Source organism: Oryzias latipes, chromosome 2 (assembly GCF_053564925.1).
Source record: "Oryzias latipes strain Hd-rR chromosome 2, Olatipes_Hd-rR_3.1".
Classification (NCBI taxonomy): domain Eukaryota; kingdom Metazoa; phylum Chordata; class Actinopteri; order Beloniformes; family Adrianichthyidae; genus Oryzias; species Oryzias latipes.
The window spans coordinates 2,039,244-2,064,928 of NC_136238.1; the positions used below are offsets into that span (position 1 = coordinate 2,039,244).

General features: G+C 52.0%; 2 protein-coding genes across 5 annotated transcripts; one reads left to right on the plus strand and one right to left on the minus strand.

Moving 5' to 3' along the window:
• The first annotated feature begins 363 nt into the window (after positions 1–363).
• On the plus strand, positions 364–10,763 carry LOC110014300 (uncharacterized). Of its 4 annotated transcripts, none has more exons than XM_023949288.2 (4): positions 364–859; positions 9,005–9,154; positions 9,293–9,378; positions 9,799–9,971. In XM_023949288.2, exons 1-4 carry the CDS (start codon positions 508–510, stop codon positions 9,865–9,867), a joined length of 657 nt encoding a protein of 218 aa, XP_023805056.1. In that variant the 5' UTR covers positions 364–507; the 3' UTR covers positions 9,868–9,971. The 4 variants fall into 4 exon arrangements, with proteins under 4 accessions (XP_023805056.1, XP_023805061.1, XP_078786417.1 ...); XM_023949293.2 differs by having other exon boundaries at positions 9,296–9,378; XM_078930291.1 differs by lacking the exon at positions 364–859 and having other exon boundaries at positions 9,031–9,154; positions 9,799–10,763.
• Positions 10,764–23,968: 13,205 nt separating this feature from the next.
• On the minus strand, positions 23,969–24,845 carry smim11 (small integral membrane protein 11). Its single transcript, XM_011493151.3, has 2 exons — positions 24,696–24,845; positions 23,969–24,342 (listed from the first exon to the last, which is right to left on the minus strand). The coding sequence occupies exons 1-2, from the start codon at positions 24,789–24,791 to the stop codon at positions 24,166–24,168; spliced, it is 273 nt and encodes a 90-aa protein (XP_011491453.1). The 5' UTR covers positions 24,792–24,845; the 3' UTR covers positions 23,969–24,165.
• Positions 24,846–25,685: the final 840 nt, after the last annotated feature.

The following is a 25,685-nucleotide window of genomic DNA, read 5'->3' on the forward strand; positions in this document are numbered from 1 at the left end:
AAATGTGCTCTGAGCTCGCCATCTGTTTAGGGGCGGGGCTTTGTCATGTGACAAGTAGTTCCACTTCCCAAACGCCTCAGCCTTCATTTTGAAATGGACTCAGAACCTCTCAGAACTAAGGTTCTGACTGTGGTTCTGCTGGTTCTGGTTGGGTTCGGTGTGGGTGTGTTGTTCTTCTTTACCAGGTGTGGTTTATTTTTGCTGCAATGACAGCTTTCAGACACAAGGTGGAGCCACTGAGTCGCAACCATCATCTGACTGAAGATGAAGAGCAGGAGGAAGAGTGGGCTCTTCCTCACCTTCACACATGTGCCCAGGTCTTCATCACAGCTGCTCTGCCTCTTCCTCACAGGATGAGAATCAGCTGAAGTCAGAAAATCGTCTCCAAGCTGAAAGTTTCGTTTCCTTCCTCTGTTGGTCTGTGGTTTGACAGCAACTGAACAGTCATCAGTCAGAGGAACAGGAAGACGAGCTTCATCTGACGCTGACAGCGGAGATAACCGGATAATGGAGCTGAGGATGATGATGGTGGTGATGATGATGATGGTCAGAGCTGAAGGAATGAATGTGACGAAGGTCAGAGCAGAGTTGGGTACAGACGTCTCCTTAAACTGCTCCATCAGGAACAGAGACATCTACTGGTTTGTAGAGATCTACGGTCAGATCAGAGCAGGAATAGGACGACTTTATCATCCTAAAACACCTGAATACTACTCTCTGGACTTTAAATCCAAATATTTCATGGTGGAAACCCGTCTGGAGATCAAGAACGTCAATGTAGACGACTGCAGGTCTTACTTCTGTGCAGAGAAGAACAATGGGAACCTCGTCTTTGTGGACTCTTTCCTACTAGAATCAGGTAAGAACGTCTTCCTGCAGACCTGATCCTCATGGAGCTTCACTAAAGTCTCATTGGTGTTAGTTACTACCTCACTGAATGTAATCAGATTACTGATGATCCCATAAATGCTGTTAGAGATGGAGAGGAACGCTCAGAGACTAAATGGTGTTGATCTTTAGGGACATTTAGACGACAGAACGGTTAATACCTGGACTGAGAACCGCTGATGGACGGTTCTGAGGACCAGTATTTGAAGGAAGGATAAGGATACAGTTACTTGTCCTGCCCCCCCCCAGTGAAGAAAGAATACAGTGATTAGTTTCAAACCTGCAGCCTAATCCTGAGAGAAAATCCTGATTTACTCGATAATCAGTGTCAGACCTCTGACAGGTTTATGTGAAGGAAACTGTTCTATTATCTTAGGAATCCAGATCCTACCTTTATGGTAGACCATAAAGGGAAAATGTTCATGCATGTTTTCTACGTTCATGCTCTGGGTCAAAGGTCATAGAGAACACCTCTACAACACGTAAAGGGAAGTAAGGGGGGGGTAGGTGAGAGGTGCAGATTCTACACTTTTTCATCCCCCAAATCCTGCAGACTGTACTAGAAGCTGTTAGAGCTGTTCACGTGAAACGTGCACGCCCCTCTCTGCAGCCTGACTTTTAGAAATGAGAAAATGAGCCAATCAGAGTGTTTGTGTGACTGTCATCCTACGGGAATTTCCGGATCACGTGCACGCCCTGCATGCAGCATCTGTGCACGGTCAGTGGGGGAAGCAGCAGGGGGCAGCTAGGGGTTGCTATAGCAACTGCAAGATTTGACAGAGCAAATGTTAAGCTAACATGGTTAGGTTCATGTTGTGGGACAGAACATGGATAATTATTTAGGATTGTTGTAAATTAAAACAACACAGATAGAGGCTTCAATAGAACAACACTAAAAAATAATTTCAGTTTAATTTGAATTAGGGTTAGTTAGGGTCAATGTGGACATTAGTCACGTCAACTTTATTTATAAAGCACTTTTAAAACAGCAGAAGCTGACCAACACAGGATAGCAACAAAACAACAATGTAAAGCAAACAGCATATAATCAATAAAAACATTAAAAACATCAACTCACACTGAGTTAACAGCCAGGGAGAAAAGGTGAGTTTTTAACTTGGATTTCATATCATTCAGTGAACGGGTTAACCTGCCTAACCTGCATAGGGAGTTCATTCCACCAGCTGGGGCAGCAGCAGCAAATGCCCCATCCCTCTGAGTTTATACTGCGTCCTTCATCCAGGAGCAGATGGTCAGCTGATCTAAGTGAGCGGGAAGGGGAATGGGTGGGCGGAGCCAGACCATTGAAAGACTTTTAACCATTTAAACAAATAAAAGAATTCTAAAACCAACTCTAGAATGGACAGACAGTCAGAACTGGTGTAATATGCTCTCTCTTCCACGCTCCAGTTAACAAGCGTGCAGCAGCGTTCTGCAACAGCTGGAGAGCAAGGATGAGTGAGAGACACCAAAGTAAAGAGAGTTACAGTAATCTAGTAGTAACAAAGGCGTGGATTACTGTCTCAAAGAACTTTCTTGATAAAAACCATTTAACTTTAGTCAGCTGCCTTAGAAAGAAGCTGGATCTCACCACCGAACTGATCTGCTTGTCCAAATTAAAACCATCTTCACTCCTAAGTTTGTGACAATAGATTTAACAGACTGAGTGAGAGAGTCCAGACCTTCAGGGTGTGACTCACTGTTGCCATGGGGACCAAAGACAACCACCATCCTGATCATCATCAGTAGGAGGGGAACATGGGAAAAGGCATTTTAGGGGTAAACTAGACCAGTGTTTTTCAACTAGTGTGCCGTGGGAAATTACCCTCATTAATCATTCACTGATCTAAAAACATTTTCCATCTCCAGGATTTCAGCTCTGTGTTCATCCAAACAGGCCCTGATAAAACACTGAGTAGTTAGGAATATAAAAGATCATAAAATTACTTTTTCTTTGTCTTTATTTAATTCTATTAAAGACATTTTGATAAGAATCACGGTACCGCGATTTAGCTGCAGCTATAAGTGTGTAAGGAAAAGTCCCGCCCCTTTAACTGTCTCCGCCAATCATTCTTGAAGGCTTACTCACATGTCATCAGTCTGACCAATCAGAAGTGGTTAAAGTCTTCACTTCCTTGTTCTTAATTCTGCTGATAAAGTCGCTCGCTCTAACAAAAATACCAGCTAAAGCTCGTCTTTAGCTGGTGGTTCATCTCTTAGAAAAAAACAGCCGCAACTTCTTGCTTTTTCTGGCACAATTATCACAAAAATCCACGTGAGATTGCCGGGGGGGGGGGGGGGGGGGTGCTGTCGATCAATGCAGACCATGAATTTCTGTTTCTTTTTTTTTTTTTTGGATGCTGGTGTGCCGCGGGATTTTTGTCAGGGTTAAAGTGTGCCGTGGCTCAATAAAGGTTGAAAAACACTGAACTAGACTGATTTGTTATTTCAAAACTATGTCCAAACTCTCTTTTCTGTAGATTTGGTCTCTAGACATGAAAGTTTAGTCAGAAACTACGTTTTAGTGTTTTCTGTGTGAATGATTTGAAACATGGAGCATAAATGTTCTCCAGTTCTGAAATGATCTGTATTGGTTGTAAACCTTCCTCACCGTCCACAGCCGTCAGCGCTCTACACGTCCTCCATGTCTTCCATGCATCACAATGACAGACAGACCCCCCCCCCCCCCCCACGTACCAATCAGGCTGAACACTTTGTGTGGTAGCTCCTCCCACACACGGCTGGGGCGTCAAGCTCACGAATACATTTTTGGACCGGTGAGCTATTACAAAGCATCACCACAAAGCGGCGTCCAGAACGGCGTTTTTTATGCTCAAGCAGCAAACCTGCAGCTCGGTGAAGGAGAGGCGGTCAACACCAGAACCTCCCTGGACCCAAAAGAACCTCTAAATGAATGACGGTTTGTTTTCCTGTCACACTTCAACATCCTCTCTTTCTTCAGAGTTTGACACATTTTTAAAGGTCAATCTATTGACGAGACAATAAATGTGAATCTATTCATCAGCATCGTCTGAACATCCTGTTACTGTCCTGCTTCAAATGTCATTTTACAGAAAAGATCAACTCCTTACAGCCACTTAGTGACCCCTGAGCTACTGTCAGGGTCCTTGGGACCATTGATTGTATCAGAGAACTGGACTGTAGCATGACCCCCCCCCCCCCCCACATAGAAAATGGTTCTGGGGCAGACCAAATGAAGTCTACCCAGTCGCCATTTTTCTGCGACGCCACCATGTTAGAGCCAGACGTGTCGGTAAGCAGCCATTGGTCCGAGTCGGTCTGAGTCTACGTTTCTATGGCAACGGCTCCTCCCAATCAGGAGTCAGCATGGTCAATGGCCACACCCCCTACCACTAAAAATGGGCTCAGGAAAATCTGTCAAAAGCTTTTTGGACGTTTAACACAGGGCCGCCTACTTTTACTGAGGCGTCTGATTGGTCAGTTTAGAACTCAAATAACTTGAACTACAGAAAAAAATATCAAGAAGATATTAAAAAAGGTACCAGATCCAGAACGGTTCTCCTGACCAATAGAAGGACAGCTGTTGAATGGGGTCTGGGCTTGTTCTGCATCTGCATGTTCTCACATGAGTCTGTGGCTTTGCTTTGGCTTTAGCTCCTCCCACAATATAGAATAGAATGTCTTTATTTCTATAGCACTTTTCCCCGAAAGAATCACAAAGCGCTTTACAAAGAGCATAAAATCATAGCAAAACACAAAAAAGTAATAAAATACAATAATAATAAAACAAAACACAGTAAAACTAGGACTAAAATCAAGTAAAAGCTTTCCTGAATAAAAACGTCTTGACCTAAGATTTAAAACACTCAATGGAGTCGATCTGACGCAACGACAGACCGCCCACAGTCCAGGAATATCTGCCAAAGGTTCTTCTTTGCAGGTTCTATGTGGTAATGTGTGGTAATGCGTGTGTTGTGTTGGTGGGGGGGTATTTTTGTGTGTGTGTATACTCAGGTACCCTGTGTCATCATCTGCCCTCAGATCTGTTTATTTAGTTGTGGTTTCTGAGTCAGACCTTTAGAATGAAGCTAATAGGAAGTGATGTCACTGAACTCCTTCAAACTGGTAAAAACAGGTTATTTAGACTTCAGGTCATAAGTATTCATCATCGTCTTTATCATAGTCTTCATCATTGTCTTTATCGTCGTCTTCATCAGGCGTGAACTGGAAAATCAATCCGTTCACGTTTTGGCTGCTAAATCACCAAACAGTCATTGACCGTATCAGAGAACTGGACTGAGTGACTCCTCCCCCTCACGTTCCAAACAGGAAGTGGTCCAAAGAAGTTAAAATCCTATAAACTTCTATAAAAAGATAAACTCAGTCCTTCTATTGGTCAGAAGAACCGTTATGGATCGGATACCTTTTTCAAAATATTCTGGATATTTTGTCTGTAGTTCGTGATATTCAAGTCATAAACGGACCAATCAGACGCCTCAATAACAGCATGTGGTGCCCGCTGGCCCCACCTCAATGTTTGACTGACAGATTCTCCCGAGCTGCTATCCGTGGAAGGGGTGTGGCCTTCCAACAAGCTCACTCTTGATTGGTGACAGTAGTTGCCATAGAAACGGTGCCTCACTTCCCAGCTTGGCCAGCAGGGGGCGTAAAACAACTAGAGCACGTAATTATTGATAGAAGATTCATAACTCCCCATGAACTAAAAGACAAACATGGAATAAATAACTTCTTGGAATATCAGCAACTTAAATCAATTATTACTAAAAAGTTTAAATACAGAGACAACGATTTAAAGCTACCAGATGTAGTTACCACTCTGATTAATTTCTCAATGAATAAAACTCTCTCCAAAATATACAAACTTTTATGTAATTTTGATAATAATATTGCCCTTCCAACAAAAAAATGGGATGCAGATTTAAGCATCAGCACAGATGAAAGCTTCTGGTCAGAACTTTGTCTAAACACCTTTAAACTGACAAAAAGTCCAAATCTGCAGCTAATCCATTTCAAAACTCTTCACAAAATTTACTACACTGGACAGAGGATGTTCAAGATGGGTCTCAGTAACTCAGACATTTGTCAGCACTGTGACAGTAATCTACCCGACAATTACATGCACGCACTATGGTTCTGCACGCCTGTCCAGGCTCTCTGGCAGCAGGTATGTGCCGATTTATCAGTCTGGCTTAAGGTTTCAATCACAGCTTCACCGTCACTTTGTGTGCTTGGTGACATGAGTGCCATCGATGTAGAAGGAGGATTAGGCTCTATCATTTTCATAACTCTTTGTATTGCCAAAAAAACTATTTTAATAAATTGGAAAAACAAGAAAAATATAAACATAAGTGAACACAGAAATCTGCTGCTTGATCATATCAGCTTGGAAAAAATGTCAGCCCAAGGTTCAAGTAACTTTGAAAGAATTCAGTCTCTCTGGTCTCCCATGGCTAACTCCGTGAGTTAGGGGGTGGGGGGCCTGGTTGTCGCTGCTCCTTGCCCTTCTGCCGTGGTTCGGGGTGGGGGTCGGGGCCTCCGGTGCCTGGCGGGGGCGGTTGGGGCTCTGTTGGTCGGGGGGGTCGGGTCCGGTGCCTGGGTGGGGCGGACTGGGGCGTGGCATGGTCCTCTGGGCTTGGGTGTGGGGGGGCGTGGGGTGGGGGGGGGGCTGGTCGTCGCTGCTCCTTGCCCTTCTGCCATGGGTCGGGGTGGGGGTCAGGTTCTCCTGGTGCCCGGCGAAGGCGGTGGAAACTCCGTTGGGTGGGGGGGGCAGCTCCGGTGCCTGAGTGTGGTGGGCGGGGGTGCCGCATGGTCTTCTGGCCTCAGGTGTGGGGGGGTGTGGTTGGGCGATGGGGTAGGTCTGGCCTGGCTTGGGGTGGCGGTCTTTTTGCCTGCGCTTTGGGGGCTGGCGTGGGGGCCCGCCTCCGGCTGGGTGTCCTCCTGCGCCGGATTGGCTGCCCATCACTCCTTGGTAGGGGGGGGACTTGGACATCACTGCCAGGAAGCAGAAGATGTCCTCTCAGTGCCCTCCCCGCCATTTTTAACCACACCCTTTATTTCACACCCCCTGTACATCACAAAATACACACTCCAACACACATGCTCACAAACACACATGCTTCAAACAAGGAAGAGGGACTTCTGATCTTCTGTTCCCCGCCCCCTCCCTGGTGGAGGGAACTGGGGCCCTCTTTCACGGCGGCCCTGTCCCTGGGGTGCTGGCTTCCTGGGCCCGGCAGCCCTCTCTCCTCACAGGGCAAGGGATCCTTGAGCTCTCTGGCAAGAACGGGAGACAGGGATCATATCAAATCTGAGCCGGGGGGTCTCTGTGTCCCGGTGGTGGGGGTTCTGGTCCTGGCCCCTGGGCGCCGGCCTTCTTCATATTTTCCAACTGCGGGGGAGCCTGGTTGGGCCATATTTATAACACCCTGGGGGACCCTCACTCCTCTTTGGCGTCCTCCTCCTGGCCGGGTGAGCCGCCCCCTGCCTTACTCTCTCCTGGACTAACCGTGGCCTGGGGGGGCTGCCTGGAGCGTGGGGGCGTGTCTTCCCTAGGGGGCCCTGACTCGTGCCTGTGGCTGGGGTGGAGGGATGCTCAGAACTCCTGGGTGGTGGTGGGCCGCCTGTCTGGGGCTTGGGGTGCCCCCTGGGGTGGGCCCCTCGTTGGGCCCCTTGGGCACGGTGGGGAGGCTGCTCTACGGGTCGGGCTGGGGATTGCACTCTCTACCTCCTGCGCCCCCCTGCTCTCTGGCGTTGGGGGCCCCTGCCCGGGGTGGCAGACATGGTTGCCTGGCAGGGGGTCTTTCTCTATCTGCTGTACTGTGCAGGTGTTGGGGGGTCCTGGCTGCTGATGCTGTTGCGGTGGGGGCCTTGGTGTGTGTGTGTGTGGGGGGGGGGGCTGGGTTCTCTCACTCTTTTTACATCCCCCCCAGAAAACCATAAACTCTCACTCCAGCACAGGTGTTATCTCACCTTTGCACAACAGTTTGTGTGACTGAGTGAAGTGTTTCACATGTGTTAGTCTGAATGCAGTGTGCGTATGTGAATGTTAGTTGTAGTGTGTCCATGTAGACCTGTGTTTGTGTGTGAACACTTTTGGAGCCAACAGGTGTGTTTGTAACGTTTGAGTGTGTGTGGACAGGCCCCGCCCATTTTAGAGGTTTCATTCATCTTAACCTGTCAGTTGTGATTATAAAGCTGCAGCAACTTGTTGCTTTCTGTCGCTTCAGGATCTTACCCTCACTACTATCATCACCCCTCTACCCCCCCCCCTTATCTGTCATCCCTCTCTCTTCTTTCCTCCTTTATTTTCCGTCCAACAAAAAATATTTACAAAAATAATTAACATGAATAAAGTTTAGCTGAAATTCCAAAAGGGGTTTATTTAAATATACCTCTGGTGTATCATAAGATTCATAACCGCTGTTGTTAAAGTAAAGTATTTTCAACACAAAAGGCTTTCAGCTCTCATCTGTTTGATCAGCTGTTGGACAAGTTAGAAGGAAAAAAAAAGAAAAGAAACGTTGCCTCAGACCATCTTGGACCAATCAGTGTTCACCAAGCTTGTCTGGCTCCAACATGGCGATGCCCATAACATGGAAACTGAGTTGTCTTCATGTGGCTGGAGCCAGAGGTAAGACATTTTCTATGGGGGGGGGGGGGGGGGGGGCAGTCTCTCAGTCCAGTTTTCTGATACGGTCAGTGGATGTAGCACGTTCTTGAACGCACCACACATGTAGCCACAGAGTCTCTAGGTTTTAGCAGATGGTTTCAGGAAATGACATCACAAACGAGGAACCGACCCTCCAGGAGGTTCTCAGTAAAGGAGAAGACGGTTGAAAGAGTCTCTGGTTTCCTCTACGGCGGTTTTTGGATGAAGACAGGTCATGGTTGGTTCCTTCAACTACTGTCAGGGAAGGTTCTAGTTGCAGGATCTTTGTGTGTCTGAGAACATTGACACCAGTCTGGAACCAACAGCAGAACAGACAGATCTGCAGGAGGTTCCTCTGAAACAAACATCTGGGAACATCTAAAGTTCTGCTGAGAATGAGAGTTGAACCGTCTTTAGTTCTGTTCTGGATCATCTACTCATCTTCATCCTTCCTGGTTCCTCCAGATGTTCCTGACAGTCAGACGCCGTCCACAGACTCAACCAGCTCCAACCAGAACAGAACCGGTGAGAACCGTGGACCCGAGCTGCTGCAGAGGAAGGAGGTGGTGATCTCCTCTCTGGGTCTGAATGGACTCCTGCTTCTCATCCTCATTGGTGGGTTTGCTGCTGATCTTGGAGTTCTGATGGTTCTGGTTCAGATCAGTAGAGGAACCAGATCATTGATGGACCTTCATGTTCATGATGGTTCCTTCATAGTTCCTCGTTTGTTCTCCTCTATTTCTGCTGTGTCAGCAGGTCTGATGTTTCTTCATCTGAGGAAGAGGAGGAGCAGCAGCAGGACTGACGTTCCAGAACATCACCAAACCCAGGAGACTTATGTAAGAACCTGACTCTGATCCTCTGACCCAAAAGTCCTCAGACAGAACCTCATCTCCATCCTTCATGGAGCAGCAATGTTCCACTGAGGAGAGAACGTCTGGTTCTAGAGCAAACAAAGCTCTCCGATGTTCCTCCTTCTGAAGAACAGCAGCTCCATGAAGGTCCAGATCTCTCATGGTCCAGTCAGAGTTGGTCTCTCCAACAGGGTTCTCCAGGTCCACCATTAGAAGGTTGCAGGTTCTGTTCCTGTCCTTGTGTTGAAGTGTCTTTGGGCGGGAGACCGCCCCCACATGGGTTGGCGTGTTCTGTTGCATAGATCCGGTTCTGGAGTTCTGCAGAGACTCTGGAGAACCAGCAGTGTGGTAGATCAGGGAGGTTCTGAAGGTTCTGTTTCTGTGAGGTTCTCTGCTGTTTTGCAGTATGAAGAGGTCAACCTGCCGCCGCCTGCAGACCTGGCTATCTACCACAAAGTCCAGCATCCTTTGTGACTCTCTGCTGCCTCACCTGGACACACCTGGCTCACCTGGACACACCTGCCACACATGGACACACCTGGACTCACCTGTCTCACCTGGACACACCTGCCACACCTGGCCGCACCTGGACTCACCTGTCTCACCTGGACACACCTGCCTCACCTGGACACACCTGTCTCACCTGGACACACCTGTCTCACCTGGACACACCTGCCTCATCTGGACACACCTGCCTCATTTAGACACACCTGCCTCATCTGGACACACCTGCCTCATCTGGACACACCTGCCTCACCTGGACACACCTGTCTCACCTGGACACACCTGGACACACCTGTCTCACCTGGACACACCTGCCTCATCTCGACACACCTGCCTCATTTGGACACACCTGTCTCACCTGGACACACCTGCCTCACCTGGACACGCCTGCCTCATCTGGAAACACCTGGGCACACCTGTCTCACCTGGACACACCTGTCTCACCTGGACATACCTGTCTCACCTGGACACACCTGCCTCATCTGGACACACCTGGATACAACTGTCTCACCTGGACACACCTGCCTCATCTGGACACACCTGCCTCATTTGGACACACCTGTCTCATCTGGACACACCTGCCTCATCTGGACACACCTGCCTCATCTGGACATACCTGGACACACCTGTCTCACCTGGACACACCTGTCTCAACTGGACAGGTAACGGACCTGGAGGTCTGATTCAGGACAGACGGTTGGTGATCAGAGGAGGACCGGACCGTTGGAAGAAAACCGAGGAGGAGGAGCCTGCAGCTTATGACAACGTTTTTGTTGTCCTTGTTTGTTGTTTTTGCATCAAATGTTTGTTTTCTTTCATCTTTGGATCTAAATAAATGTAAATAAAGTCAGAGAGCTTCTCCTCCATCTTTGTAGTTTTTATCTAAAGTTCTGGTTTGCTAAGAATTTTCTCCATCACCTCCAACAACAGAACTGTGGGGGCGGAGTCACAGCAGTCCCGCAATCTCCATTTTGGAGCCTATCGTCATGGAAACAACACAAGTGAATCTTCTGACGACCCCTGCACCTTGGCTAAGGACACCTCCCATGACCAGACGGCTGCTGTAGGGGGGTGTTGGTGGGGTGGGGGGGTTATCTTGATGTTCCGGTAAACAACATTCTGGTTTGAATTGTCCAACCTCCTGATCTCTATGAGGAGACAGATGCTCCCCCACCTGCAGCATGAATGACTGCATGTCTGTGCGCCGAGAGAAAGGAGGGGGGCTATGAAGGCAACATTCTGATTTACAGACAGGACAGTGAAGGCAGCATGAACCAAAGCAGATGAGTGTTTGAATCTCAGATGCTCTGAAACCAACTTCCTGTTGTTTGGGGGAAAAGTGACAAAGGTGTCTGAAACTACCCCCCTCCCCCCCTGAGATGTTTCACAGAATCTCCCCCACAATTCTGAGTCTGCGGTCTCAGAAGTGGGTCACATGATCACACCTGAGAAAGGTTTGACCACACAGACGCCGTGGAGGCAGAGCAGAGTTTGCAGAGGAACAGATGAAGATGATAAATGCCTCTCTGGAAACGGGTTACGTGCCACAGTCTTTTAAATATGCAGTTGTTAAACCTCTTCTGAAAAAGCCCAGTTTGGATCCTAGCATCTTGGCCAACTATAGACTGATATCAAACCTGCCCTTTATTTCTAAAATCCTAGAAAGAGTTGTAGTTAAGCAGCTTTAGCGCCACCTACAGGACAACAGCCACTTTGAAGACTTTCAGTCGGGGTTTAGACCTCACCACAGTACGAAAACTGCACTAGTTAGAGTCTCTAATGACTTGTTATTGGCCTCAGAAAAGGGACTACTTTCTATTCTGGTCCTGTTGGACCTCAGTGCTGCCTTTGACACTATCGACCACGGTATTTTACTCCATAGATTAGAGCAGGACATAGGGATCAGAGGATCTGCTCTCCAGTGGTTTAGATCCTATCTGTCCGATAGGTATCAGTTCGTTAATACAATTAATTACCTCCTCTTGAACCCAGAAAAAACTGAGGTCATTATACTATAAAAACCTGAGAGATGCTCTGTCTGCTCAGATAGTCTCCCTGGATGGCATAAGTATAGCCTCCAATTCCACAGTTAGAAACCTTGGGGTTTTATTTGACCAGGATTTATCATTTAAGGCTCACATATCTCAGGCGTGTAGAACTGCCTTTTTTCACCTGCGGAATATTGCTAAGATCAGAAATATACTTTCTAAGAGTGATGCTGAAAAACTCATCCATGCATTTGTTACGTCTAGACTGGATTACTGTAACTCCTTGTTAGCAGCGTGTCCTAAGAGTTCCTTAAGAAGTCTCCAGCTTGTTCAGAACGCAGCAGCTAGATTGTTAGCAGTACTAGCAGAAGAGATCACATCACTCCTGTGTTAGTTTCACTTCATTGGCTCCCAGTTGATTCTAGAATCAAGTTCAAGATCCTCCTGTTAACCTATAAGGCCTTACATGGAATGGCCCCGTCCTATATTAAGGACCTCATAGTCCCTTACCATCCAATCAGAACACTTCACTCACTAAATGCAGGACTGCTTGTGGTTCCTAGAATCAGTAAAAGTACGGTTGGAGGTAGAGCGTTTAGCCACCAAGCCCCTGTCTTATGGAATAAACTCCCAGCTCATGGAAGAGAGGCCAACTCAGTTTCTACATTCAAAGCTAGACTGAAAACATTCCTCTGTGGACAGGATTATTGTCAGACTAGTTAGTATTCAGAGATTATTTAACTTAATGTTAATTTGTTTAAATTAAACTTAATAATAACTATTTCTTTTAAAAGGGTGCTAGAAGTTGAAGCTGGGGTAACTATGGTACACTGGGGTTCTGTCCTCTTTCCTTTTTTACTTCTACCCTTCCTCTCCTCTATTCTTGATCATAATTTATCATTTAGTTCTCCATGCCTCTGTTTGGTGCAGTGCGATTCATGTATTGTCCCTCTTTCCCCTCCTGGGGAGTGGGAGTGCTTCCAGACTCCAGTTGGTTCATCCGTGCTCCAGTTCCTGGCCGTGTACCTCGTCTCTGCTCCTGCTCCTACACCTGGCTGTGGTTCCTGTCTCCGGCTCGACTCGCGCCTTTGACTGTCCCCACAACCACGGCTGGATGAAGCTCGTCTGCTGGACTTTTATATATGTAGTTGTAGATTTAGATAAGTTAATTCTTCTCTAAGAGTTCTGGTAAATCGCCTGTCCGTACTGGGGGAGGATCCCTCCTTCACCCCTGAGGTTTCTTCGTTTTTTCCGGAATCCGTTTTTTTTTAGGAGTTTTTCCTTAGAAAGGGGGTTTAAGGTCAGGGATGCCAGTTAAGTTTAGTCAGTTTAGTTAAAGTTTAGTTTTATTCTGTTGAATTCTATGTATTCATGATCCTTTTGATTTTAGGTTTAACTTTTTCATTTACCGACACGAAGCCCATCCAGACGACTGTTGTTGTGAATTTAGGCTATAAAAAAAATTGAACAGAACTGATGAAGACGAGGCAAACGTCTTCCTCTGAGTCACATGATCACATCAGCAGAACCGCAAGAATGAAGCCACCAAGACGTACAGAGCTGGTGACAGAGTGTGCACGTGGTGAGGCCTGTAGGAGTGTGCACGTGGTGAGGCCTGTAGGAGTGTGCACGTGGTGAGGCCTGTAGGAGTGTGCACGTGGTGAGGCCTGTAGGAGTGTGCATGTGGTGAGGCCTGTAGGAGTGTGCACGTGGTGAGGCCTGTAGAAGTGTGCACGTGGTGAGGCCTACAGGAGTGTGCACGTGGTGAGGCCTGTAGGAGTGTGCACGTGGTGAGGCCTACAGGAGTGTGCACGTGGTGAGGCCTGTAGGAGTGTGCATGTGGTGAGGCCTGTAGGAGTGTGCACGTGGTGAGGCCTGTAGGAGTGTGCACGTGGTGAGGCCTGTAGGAGTGTGCATGTGGTGAGGCCTGTAGGAGTGTGCACGTGGTGAGGCCTGTAGAAGTGTGCACGTGGTGAGGCCTACAGGAGTGTGCACGTGGTGAGGCCTGTAGGAGTGTGCACGTGGTGAGGCCTGTAGGAGTGTGCACGTGGTGAGGCCTGTAGGAGTGTGCACGTGGTGAGGCCTGTAGGAGTGTGCACGTGGTGAGGCCTACAGGATTGTGCACGTGGTGAGGCCTGTAGGAGTGTGCACGTGGTGAGGCCTGTAGGAGTGTGCACGTGGTGAGGCCTGTAGGAGTGTGCACGTGGTGAGGCCTACAGGATTGTGCACGTGGTGAGGCCTGTAGGAGTGTGCACGTGGTGAGGCCTGTAGGAGTGTGCACGTGGTGAGGCCTGTAGGAGTGTGCATGTGGTGAGGCCTACAGGAGTGTGCATGTGGTGAGGCCTAAAGGAGTGTGCACGTGGTGAGGCCTGTAGGAGTGTGCATGTGGTGAGGCCTAAAGGAGTGTGCACGTGGTGAAGCCTACAGGAGTGTGCACGTGGTGAGGCCTGTAGGAGTGTGCATGTGGTGAGGCCTGTAGGAGTGTGCACGTGGTGAGGCCTGTAGGAGTGTGCACGTGGTGAGGCCTGTAGGAGTGTGCATGTGGTGAGGCCTAAAGGAGTGTGCACGTGGTGAGGCCTGTAGGAGTGTGCATGTGGTGAGGCCTAAAGGAGTGTGCACGTGGTGAAGCCTACAGGAGTGTGCACGTGGTGAGGCCTGTAGGAGTGTGCATGTGGTGAGGCCTGTAGGAGTGTGCATGTGGTGAGGCCTACAGGAGTGTGCATGTGGTGAGGCCTAAAGGAGTGTGCACGTGGTGAGGCCTACAGGAGTGTGCACGTGGTGAGGCCTGTAGGAGTGTGCATGTGGTGAGGCCTAAAGGAGTGTGCACGTGGTGAGGCCTACAGGAGTGTGCACGTGGTGAGGCCTGTAGGAGTGTGCACGTGGTGAGGCCTACAGGAGTGTGCACGTGGTAAGGCCTGTAGGAGTGTGCACGTGGTGAGGCCTGTAGGAGTGTGCACGTGGTGAGGCCTGTAGGAGTGTGCACGTGGTGTGGCCTGTAGGAGTGTGCACGTGGTGAGGCCTACAGGATTGTGCACGTGGTGAGGCCTGTAGGAGTGTGCACGTGGTGAGGCCTGTAGGAGTGTGCACGTGGTGAGGCCTGTAGGAGTGTGGACGTGGTGAGGCCTACAGGAGTGTGCATGTGGTGAGGCCTAAAGGAGTGTGCACGTGGTGAGGCCTGTAGGAGTGTGCACGTGGTGAGGCCTGTAGGAGTGTGCACGTGGTGAGGCCTGTAGGAGTGTGCACGTGGTGAGGCCTACAGGATTGTGCACGTGGTGAGGCCTGTAGGAGTGTGCACGTGGTGAGGCCTGTAGGAGTGTGCACGTGGTGAGGCCTGTAGGAGTGTGCATGTGGTGAGGCCTAAAGGAGTGTGCACGTGGTGAGGCCTGTAGGAGTGTGCATGTGGTGAGGCCTAAAGGAGTGTGCACGTGGTGAGGCCTACAGGAGTGTGCACGTGGTGAGGCCTGTAGGAGTGTGCACGTGGTGAGGCCTACAGGAGTGTGCACGTGGTAAGGCCTGTAGGAGTGTGCACGTGGTGAGGCCTGTAGGAGTGTGCACGTGGTGAGGCCTGTAGGAGTGTGCACGTGGTGAGGCCTGTAGGAGTGTGCATGTGGTGAGGCCTACAGGAGTGTGCATGTGGTGAGGCCTACAGGAGTGTGCATGTGGTGAGGCCTAAAGGAGTGTGCACGTGGTGAGGCCTGTAGGAGTGTGCATGTGGTGAGGCCTAAAGGAGTGTGCACGTGGTGAGGCCTGTAGGAGTGTGCACGTGGTGAGGCCTAAAGGAGTGTGCATGTGGTGAGGCCTACAGGAGTGTGCATGTGGTGAGGCCTGTAGGAGTGTGCACGTGGTGAGGCCTGTAGGAGTGTGCATGTGGTGAGGCCTGTAGGAGTGTGCATGTGGTGAGGCCTACAGGAGTGTGCACGTGGTGAGGCCTGTAGGAGTGTGCATGTGGTGAGGCCTAAAGGAGTGTGCACGTGGTGAGGCCTACAGGAGTGTGCACGTGGTGAGGCCTGTAGGAGTGTGCACGTGGTGAGGCCTACAGGAGTGTGCACGTGGTAAGGCCTGTAGGAGTGTGCACGTGGTGAGGCCTGTAGGAGTGTGCACGTGGTGAGGCCTGTAGGAGTGTGCACGTGGTGAGGCCTGTAGGAGTGTGCACGTGGTGTGGCCTGTAGGAGTGTGCACGTGGTGAGGCCTACAGGAGTGTGCACGTGGTGAGGCCTGTAGGAGTGTGCACGTGGTGAGGCCTGTAGGAGTGTGCACGTGGTGAGGCCTGTAGGAGTGTGCATGTGGTGAGGCCTAAAGGAGTGTGCACGTGGTGAGGCCTGTAGGAGTGTGCATGTGGTGAGGCCTAAAGGAGTGTGCACGTGGTGAGGCCTACAGGAGTGTGCACGTGGTGAGGCCTGTAGGAGTGTGCACGTGGTGAGGCCTACAGGAGTGTGCACGTGGTAAGGCCTGTAGGAGTGTGCACGTGGTGAGGCCTGTAGGAGTGTGCACGTGGTGAGGCCTGTAGGAGTGTGCACGTGGTGAGGCCTGTAGGAGTGTGCACGTGGTGTGGCCTGTAGGAGTGTGCACGTGGTGAGGCCTACAGGAGTGTGCACGTGGTGAGGCCTGTAGGAGTGTGCACGTGGTGAGGCCTGTAGGAGTGTGCACGTGGTGAGGCCTGTAGGAGTGTGCACGTGGTGAGGCCTGTAGGAGTGTGCACGTGGTGAGGCCTACAGGATTGTGCACGTGGTGAGGCCTGTAGGAGTGTGCACGTGGTGAGGCCTGTAGGAGTGTGCACGTGGTGAGGCCTGTAGGAGTGTGCACGTGGTGAGGCCTACAGGATTGTGCACGTGGTGAGGCCTGTAGGAGTGTGCACGTGGTGAGGCCTGTAGGAGTGTGCACGTGGTGAGGCCTGTAGGAGTGTGCATGTGGTGAGGCCTACAGGAGTGTGCATGTGGTGAGGCCTAAAGGAGTGTGCACGTGGTGAGGCCTGTAGGAGTGTGCATGTGGTGAGGCCTAAAGGAGTGTGCACGTGGTGAGGCCTACAGGAGTGTGCACGTGGTGAGGCCTGTAGGAGTGTGCATGTGGTGAGGCCTGTAGGAGTGTGCATGTGGTGAGGCCTACAGGAGTGTGCATGTGGTGAGGCCTAAAGGAGTGTGCACGTGGTGAGGCCTACAGGAGTGTGCACGTGGTGAGGCCTGTAGGAGTGTGCATGTGGTGAGGCCTAAAGGAGTGTGCACGTGGTGAGGCCTACAGGAGTGTGCACGTGGTGAGGCCTGTAGGAGTGTGCACGTGGTGAGGCCTACAGGAGTGTGCACGTGGTAAGGCCTGTAGGAGTGTGCACGTGGTGAGGCCTGTAGGAGTGTGCACGTGGTGAGGCCTGTAGGAGTGTGCACGTGGTGAGGCCTGTAGGAGTGTGCACGTGGTGTGGCCTGTAGGAGTGTGCACGTGGTGAGGCCTACAGGAGTGTGCACGTGGTGAGGCCTGTAGGAGTGTGCACGTGGTGAGGCCTGTAGGAGTGTGCACGTGGTGAGGCCTGTAGGAGTGTGCACGTGGTGAGGCCTGTAGGAGTGTGCACGTGGTGAGGCCTGTAGGAGTGTGCACGTGGTGAGGCCTGTAGGAGTGTGCACGTGGTGAGGCCTGTAGGAGTGTGCATGTGGTGAGGCCTGTAGGAGTGTGCACGTGGTGAGGCCTGTAGGAGTGTGCACGTGGTGAGGCCTGTAGGAGTGTGCATGTGGTGAGGCCTGTAGGAGTGTGCACGTGGTGAGGCCTGTAGAAGTGTGCACGTGGTGAGGCCTACAGGAGTGTGCACGTGGTGAGGCCTGTAGGAGTGTGCACGTGGTGAGGCCTGTAGGAGTGTGCACGTGGTGAGGCCTGTAGGAGTGTGCACGTGGTGAGGCCTGTAGGAGTGTGCACGTGGTGAGGCCTACAGGATTGTGCACGTGGTGAGGCCTGTAGGAGTGTGCACGTGGTGAGGCCTGTAGGAGTGTGCACGTGGTGAGGCCTGTAGGAGTGTGCACGTGGTGAGGCCTACAGGATTGTGCACGTGGTGAGGCCTGTAGGAGTGTGCACGTGGTGAGGCCTGTAGGAGTGTGCACGTGGTGAGGCCTGTAGGAGTGTGCATGTGGTGAGGCCTACAGGAGTGTGCATGTGGTGAGGCCTAAAGGAGTGTGCACGTGGTGAGGCCTGTAGGAGTGTGCATGTGGTGAGGCCTAAAGGAGTGTGCACGTGGTGAAGCCTACAGGAGTGTGCACGTGGTGAGGCCTGTAGGAGTGTGCATGTGGTGAGGCCTGTAGGAGTGTGCACGTGGTGAGGCCTGTAGGAGTGTGCACGTGGTGAGGCCTGTAGGAGTGTGCATGTGGTGAGGCCTAAAGGAGTGTGCACGTGGTGAGGCCTGTAGGAGTGTGCATGTGGTGAGGCCTAAAGGAGTGTGCACGTGGTGAAGCCTACAGGAGTGTGCACGTGGTGAGGCCTGTAGGAGTGTGCATGTGGTGAGGCCTGTAGGAGTGTGCATGTGGTGAGGCCTACAGGAGTGTGCACGTGGTGAGGCCTGTAGGAGTGTGCATGTGGTGAGGCCTAAAGGAGTGTGCACGTGGTGAGGCCTACAGGAGTGTGCACGTGGTGAGGCCTGTAGGAGTGTGCACGTGGTGAGGCCTACAGGAGTGTGCACGTGGTAAGGCCTGTAGGAGTGTGCACGTGGTGAGGCCTGTAGGAGTGTGCACGTGGTGAGGCCTGTAGGAGTGTGCACGTGGTGTGGCCTGTAGGAGTGTGCACGTGGTGAGGCCTACAGGATTGTGCACGTGGTGAGGCCTGTAGGAGTGTGCACGTGGTGAGGCCTGTAGGAGTGTGCACGTGGTGAGGCCTGTAGGAGTGTGGACGTGGTGAGGCCTACAGGAGTGTGCATGTGGTGAGGCCTAAAGGAGTGTGCACGTGGTGAGGCCTGTAGGAGTGTGCACGTGGTGAGGCCTGTAGGAGTGTGCACGTGGTGAGGCCTGTAGGAGTGTGCACGTGGTGAGGCCTACAGGATTGTGCACGTGGTGAGGCCTGTAGGAGTGTGCACGTGGTGAGGCCTGTAGGAGTGTGCACGTGGTGAGGCCTGTAGGAGTGTGCATGTGGTGAGGCCTAAAGGAGTGTGCACGTGGTGAGGCCTGTAGGAGTGTGCATGTGGTGAGGCCTAAAGGAGTGTGCACGTGGTGAGGCCTACAGGAGTGTGCACGTGGTGAGGCCTGTAGGAGTGTGCACGTGGTGAGGCCTACAGGAGTGTGCACGTGGTAAGGCCTGTAGGAGTGTGCACGTGGTGAGGCCTGTAGGAGTGTGCACGTGGTGAGGCCTGTAGGAGTGTGCACGTGGTGAGGCCTGTAGGAGTGTGCATGTGGTGAGGCCTACAGGAGTGTGCATGTGGTGAGGCCTACAGGAGTGTGCATGTGGTGAGGCCTAAAGGAGTGTGCACGTGGTGAGGCCTGTAGGAGTGTGCATGTGGTGAGGCCTAAAGGAGTGTGCACGTGGTGAGGCCTGTAGGAGTGTGCACGTGGTGAGGCCTGTAGGAGTGTGCATGTGGTGAGGCCTACAGGAGTGTGCATGTGGTGAGGCCTGTAGGAGTGTGCATGTGGTGAGGCCTAAAGGAGTGTGCACGTGGTGAGGCCTACAGGAGTGTGCACGTGGTGAGGCCTGTAGGAGTGTGCACGTGGTGAGGCCTACAGGAGTGTGCACGTGGTAAGGCCTGTAGGAGTGTGCACGTGGTGAGGCCTGTAGGAGTGTGCACGTGGTGAGGCCTGTAGGAGTGTGCACGTGGTGAGGCCTGTAGGAGTGTGCACGTGGTGTGGCCTGTAGGAGTGTGCACGTGGTGAGGCCTACAGGAGTGTGCACGTGGTGAGGCCTGTAGGAGTGTGCACGTGGTGAGGCCTGTAGGAGTGTGCACGTGGTGAGGCCTGTAGGAGTGTGCATGTGGTGAGGCCTAAAGGAGTGTGCACGTGGTGAGGCCTGTAGGAGTGTGCATGTGGTGAGGCCTAAAGGAGTGTGCACGTGGTGAGGCCTACAGGAGTGTGCACGTGGTGAGGCCTGTAGGAGTGTGCACGTGGTGAGGCCTACAGGAGTGTGCACGTGGTAAGGCCTGTAGGAGTGTGCACGTGGTGAGGCCTGTAGGAGTGTGCACGTGGTGAGGCCTGTAGGAGTGTGCACGTGGTGAGGCCTGTAGGAGTGTGCACGTGGTGTGGCCTGTAGGAGTGTGCACGTGGTGAGGCCTACAGGAGTGTGCACGTGGTGAGGCCTGTAGGAGTGTGCACGTGGTGAGGCCTGTAGGAGTGTGCACGTGGTGAGGCCTGTAGGAGTGTGCACGTGGTGAGGCCTGTAGGAGTGTGCACGTGGTGAGGCCTACAGGATTGTGCACGTGGTGAGGCCTGTAGGAGTGTGCACGTGGTGAGGCCTGTAGGAGTGTGCACGTGGTGAGGCCTGTAGGAGTGTGCACGTGGTGAGGCCTACAGGATTGTGCACGTGGTGAGGCCTGTAGGAGTGTGCACGTGGTGAGGCCTGTAGGAGTGTGCACGTGGTGAGGCCTGTAGGAGTGTGCATGTGGTGAGGCCTACAGGAGTGTGCACGTGGTGAGGCCTGTAGGAGTGTGCATGTGGTGAGGCCTAAAGGAGTGTGCACGTGGTGAGGCCTACAGGAGTGTGCACGTGGTGAGGCCTGTAGGAGTGTGCATGTGGTGAGGCCTGTAGGAGTGTGCATGTGGTGAGGCCTACAGGAGTGTGCATGTGGTGAGGCCTAAAGGAGTGTGCACGTGGTGAGGCCTACAGGAGTGTGCACGTGGTGAGGCCTGTAGGAGTGTGCATGTGGTGAGGCCTAAAGGAGTGTGCACGTGGTGAGGCCTACAGGAGTGTGCACGTGGTGAGGCCTGTAGGAGTGTGCACGTGGTGAGGCCTACAGGAGTGTGCACGTGGTAAGGCCTGTAGGAGTGTGCACGTGGTGAGGCCTGTAGGAGTGTGCACGTGGTGAGGCCTGTAGGAGTGTGCACGTGGTGAGGCCTGTAGGAGTGTGCACGTGGTGTGGCCTGTAGGAGTGTGCACGTGGTGAGGCCTACAGGAGTGTGCACGTGGTGAGGCCTGTAGGAGTGTGCACGTGGTGAGGCCTGTAGGAGTGTGCACGTGGTGAGGCCTGTAGGAGTGTGCACGTGGTGAGGCCTGTAGGAGTGTGCACGTGGTGAGGCCTGTAGGAGTGTGCACGTGGTGAGGCCTGTAGGAGTGTGCACGTGGTGAGGCCTACAGGAGTGTGCACGTGGTGAGGCCTGTAGGAGTGTGCACGTGGTGAGGCCTGTAGGAGTGTGCACGTGGTGAGGCCTGTAGGAGTGTGCACGTGGTGAGGCCTGTAGGAGTGTGCATGTGGTGAGGCCTGTAGGAGTGTGCACGTGGTGAGGCCTGTAGGAGTGTGCACGTGGTGAGGCCTGTAGGAGTGTGCACGTGGTGAGGCCTGTAGGAGTGTGCATGTGGTGAGGCCTGTAGGAGTGTGCACGTGGTGAGGCCTGTAGAAGTGTGCACGTGGTGAGGCCTGTAGGAGTGTGCACGTGGTGAGGCCTGTAGGAGTGTGCACGTGGTGAGGCCTGTAGGAGTGTGCACGTGGTGAGGCCTGTAGGAGTGTGCATGTGGTGAGGCCTGTAGGAGTGTGCACGTGGTGAGGCCTGTAGAAGTGTGCACGTGGTGAGGCCTGTAGGAGTGTGCACGTGGTGAGGCCTGTAGGAGTGTGCACGTGGTGAGGCCTACAGGAGTGTGCACGTGGTGAGGCCTGTAGGAGTGTGCACGTGGTGAGGCCTGTAGGAGTGTGCACGTGGTGAGGCCTGTAGGAGTGTGCACGTGGTGAGGCCTGTAGGAGTGTGCACGTGGTGAGGCCTGTAGGAGTGTGCATGTGGTGAGGCCTGTAGGAGTGTGCACGTGGTGAGGCCTGTAGGAGTGTGCACGTGGTGAGGCCTGTAGGAGTGTGCATGTGGTGAGGCCTGTAGGAGTGTGCACGTGGTGAGGCCTGTAGAAGTGTGCACGTGGTGAGGCCTACAGGAGTGTGCACGTGGTGAGGCCTAAAGGAGTGTGCACGTGGTAAGGCCTGTAGGAGTGTGCCCGTGGTGAGGCCTGTAGGAGTGTGCACGTGGTGAGGCCTGTAGGAGTGTGCACGTGGTGAGGCCTGTAGGAGTGTGCATGTGGTGAGGCCTAAAGGAGTGTGCACGTGGTGAGGCCTGTAGGAGTGTGCACGTGGTGAGGCCTGTAGGAGTGTGCACGTGGTAAGGCCTGTAGGAGTGTGCATGTGGTGAGGCCTGTAGGAGTGTGCACGTGGTGAGGCCTGTAGAAGTGTGCACGTGGTGAGGCCTGTAGGAGTGTGCACGTGGTGAGGCCTGTAGGAGTGTGCACGTGGTGAGGCCTGTAGGAGTGTGCACGTGGTGAGGCCTGTAGGAGTGTGCATGTGGTGAGGCCTGTAGGAGTGTGCACGTGGTGAGGCCTGTAGAAGTGTGCACGTGGTGAGGCCTGTAGGAGTGTGCACGTGGTGAGGCCTGTAGGAGTGTGCACGTGGTGAGGCCTACAGGAGTGTGCACGTGGTGAGGCCTGTAGGAGTGTGCACGTGGTGAGGCCTGTAGGAGTGTGCATGTGGTGAGGCCTGTAGGAGTGTGCACGTGGTGAGGCCTGTAGGAGTGTGCACGTGGTGAGGCCTGTAGGAGTGTGCATGTGGTGAGGCCTGTAGGAGTGTGCACGTGGTGAGGCCTGTAGGAGTGTGCACGTGGTGAGGCCTGTAGGAGTGTGCATGTGGTGAGGCCTGTAGGAGTGTGCACGTGGTGAGGCCTGTAGAAGTGTGCACGTGGTGAGGCCTACAGGAGTGTGCACGTGGTGAGGCCTAAAGGAGTGTGCACGTGGTAAGGCCTGTAGGAGTGTGCCCGTGGTGAGGCCTGTAGGAGTGTGCACGTGGTGAGGCCTGTAGGAGTGTGCATGTGGTGAGGCCTGTAGGAGTGTGCACGTGGTGAGGCCTGTAGAAGTGTGCACGTGGTGAGGCCTACAGGAGTGTGCACGTGGTGAGGCCTAAAGGAGTGTGCACGTGGTAAGGCCTGTAGGAGTGTGCCCGTGGTGAGGCCTGTAGGAGTGTGCACGTGGTGAGGCCTGTAGGAGTGTGCACGTGGTGAGGCCTGTAGGAGTGTGCATGTGGTGAGGCCTAAAGGAGTGTGCACGTGGTGAGGCCTGTAGGAGTGTGCACGTGGTGAGGCCTGTAGGAGTGTGCACGTGGTAAGGCCTGTAGGAGTGTGCACGTGGTGAGGCCTGTAGGAGTGTGCACGTGGTGAGGCCTGTAGGAGTGTGCACGTGGTAAGGCCTGTAGGAGTGTGCACGTGGTGAGGCCTGTAGGAGTGTGCACGTGGTGAGGCCTACAGTATTGTGCACGTGGTGAGGCCTGTAGGAGTGTGCACGTGGTGAGGCCTGTAGGAGTGTGCATGTGGTGAGGCCTAAAGGAGTGTGCATGTGGTGAGGCCTACAGGAGTGTGCACGTGGTGAGGCCTACAGGAGTGTGCACGTGGTGAGGCCTGTAGGAGTGTGCACGTGGTGAGGCCTACAGGAGTGTGCACGTGGTAAGGCCTGTAGGAGTGTGCACGTGGTGAGGCCTGTAGGAGTGTGCACGTGGTGATAAAGTTTTTTCAAACGGCTAACATGCTAACATGCTAACATGCTAACATGCTAACGTGTTCCTTCCAGCAGGAACGTTTCCTCAAACATGAAACCAGAACAAAGAACGTTCCTCTGTACCTTTGAGCCAAGCAGGAAACTCTTCCAACCTCCATCCAGAGCAGAGTCCTTCAGAACCACAGCGCCCCCATGTGAGCGGAGGCTAGAACCACATCTGTCCAGGAACCTGAAGCTGCTGTTGGATCCTGGTCCAGACCTGGAGTTCTGCAGAACTGCTGCAGGTTCACCTGTTCAGAAGGTTCTGCAGATGTTCTGGTGTTCTGCAGATGTTTGCTCAGGTGTTCCAGGTTCTAACCTCTGAAAGGTTCTGCAGATGAACTGAGGTTCTCACAGAACTGGAGCTGCACCGGGACAGGATCCGTGTTCCGTGTTGGTGCTTGGAGATCAATCATGACACAGAGAACCGGTCCAGAACCATTTATTGACACAGATGTTCCACCTCTACAACGGCCCGTCCTGATCCGTCAGGAACGTTCTCCGTCAGAACCCAGCGGTGGGGCTGAGTGTGTTCTCCGTCCAGCAGGACGTTCTCCTGGCTGTGGGAACCCAGACGTTCTGTCAGGAGGTTCTGCTCCTCCTCCCTGACTCCTGCGGGAGCCTCAGTCCTCCTTCAGGCGGCCCGGCGCCTCCTGCAGCCGGCGCTCCTCCGCCCGCTGCCTCCTCAGCGCCTCCTCCGCCCTCCTGCTCTGGTAGATCTTCACCCCGGCGAACCCCAGACACAGCAGGAAGGTCTTCAGGGCCAGGATGTAGAGCAGGAGCGGGACGTTGTCCAGAACCTGCACACAGAACCGGAGAACCCGCAAGGAAAGATCTGGAAGGTCAGGACCCCCTCACCCCCCCACCATGTGTGCCAGCTGTCTGCTGGGGGAGGGGGGAGTGTGTGTGGGGGGGTATTTAGGCTCCAACGTAAAGCTGTTTAAATCTGCTGCTTATGAGGTTCTACTAGAACCAGAACCAGCCTTCAGGTTTGTTTGGGTCTGAGTCAGAACTTAGTCCGTTTAAAGACCAACTAACTGTTCCTGCGTGACGTCACCGTGTCAGCCGACAGCGAGCAGCTAAAGTTCGGTATGAAACAGAAGAACCAGAACACTAGAGGTTCGGTTCTGACCCGAACAGAACCGCCGTTTACCTTCCAGTTGATCATTTTCCTGCTGTCCTGTTCTCCGTCCGTGAACACAACAACGCTCACGTGGAGGCGGGGCCTAACCTGACCGACCAACAGCATGACAGAACGTCACGTGTGCTGCGTTCACGGTCTGCGGGAAACCTGGGTTCTGTTTAGAAAAGAAACGAAAGTTTTGAGAAAATCTGTCAAAGCTTCAATAATTTAGGAAAATTCAGTTAGAATTCAAACTTTAGGAAAAGATCACAAAGAAAGAAAGTTTATTTAATTATTACACTTGACCCTGAATGCATCATTAAACTATAGAAGGAAGATGCGTTCATGGCGTTGCTGGGAGATTTCAACAATTTAAGCAGATAAAGAAAAGCAGGAATAAATAAAAGTAGATAAACAGAAACATCTAGATATGATTTCATGAACAGAAACATTTGAACTCCACACTTTAAGTGAGTTTTTTAATACTTTATTGTTCAAAACATTTAGAACCAGATCACGACAAGAACAACAGTCATAGTGACAATATCGGGGGGGGGGGGGGCATTTCTGTCTCAAAAGACATATAACACATTTCTATACGTAGAAAATGTTCAGAGACAGTTTCATAAATACGTAGGTCTGTTTTGTTTAAACTATTAGAAATGGGACGTAAATATAATTCTAATTCTTTATGAAAATGAAACTTACCAAATATTATAATTAGATTAAAGCCAATTTTATGATAGATTTTATGTTATTTTTTGTTGGCTAAATATGATCTATTTAAATATGATCTATTCAAATGAGTGATTTCTAAACGTCATTCTATCCAAACCTTTTCTAACAGTGATGTCATCATTCCAGCAGGTCACTGACTCCTCAGACAGTTGGTCTCAATCATCGTCTTCTATCTCAGCGTATTGATCAGTGGAATAGATTCTTTGCAGACGATTAGCAGATATTTTTGGTTCAGAATTTCTGATCCAGAGTCAGATCTGCTTCCAATTCATTTTTAAAGAC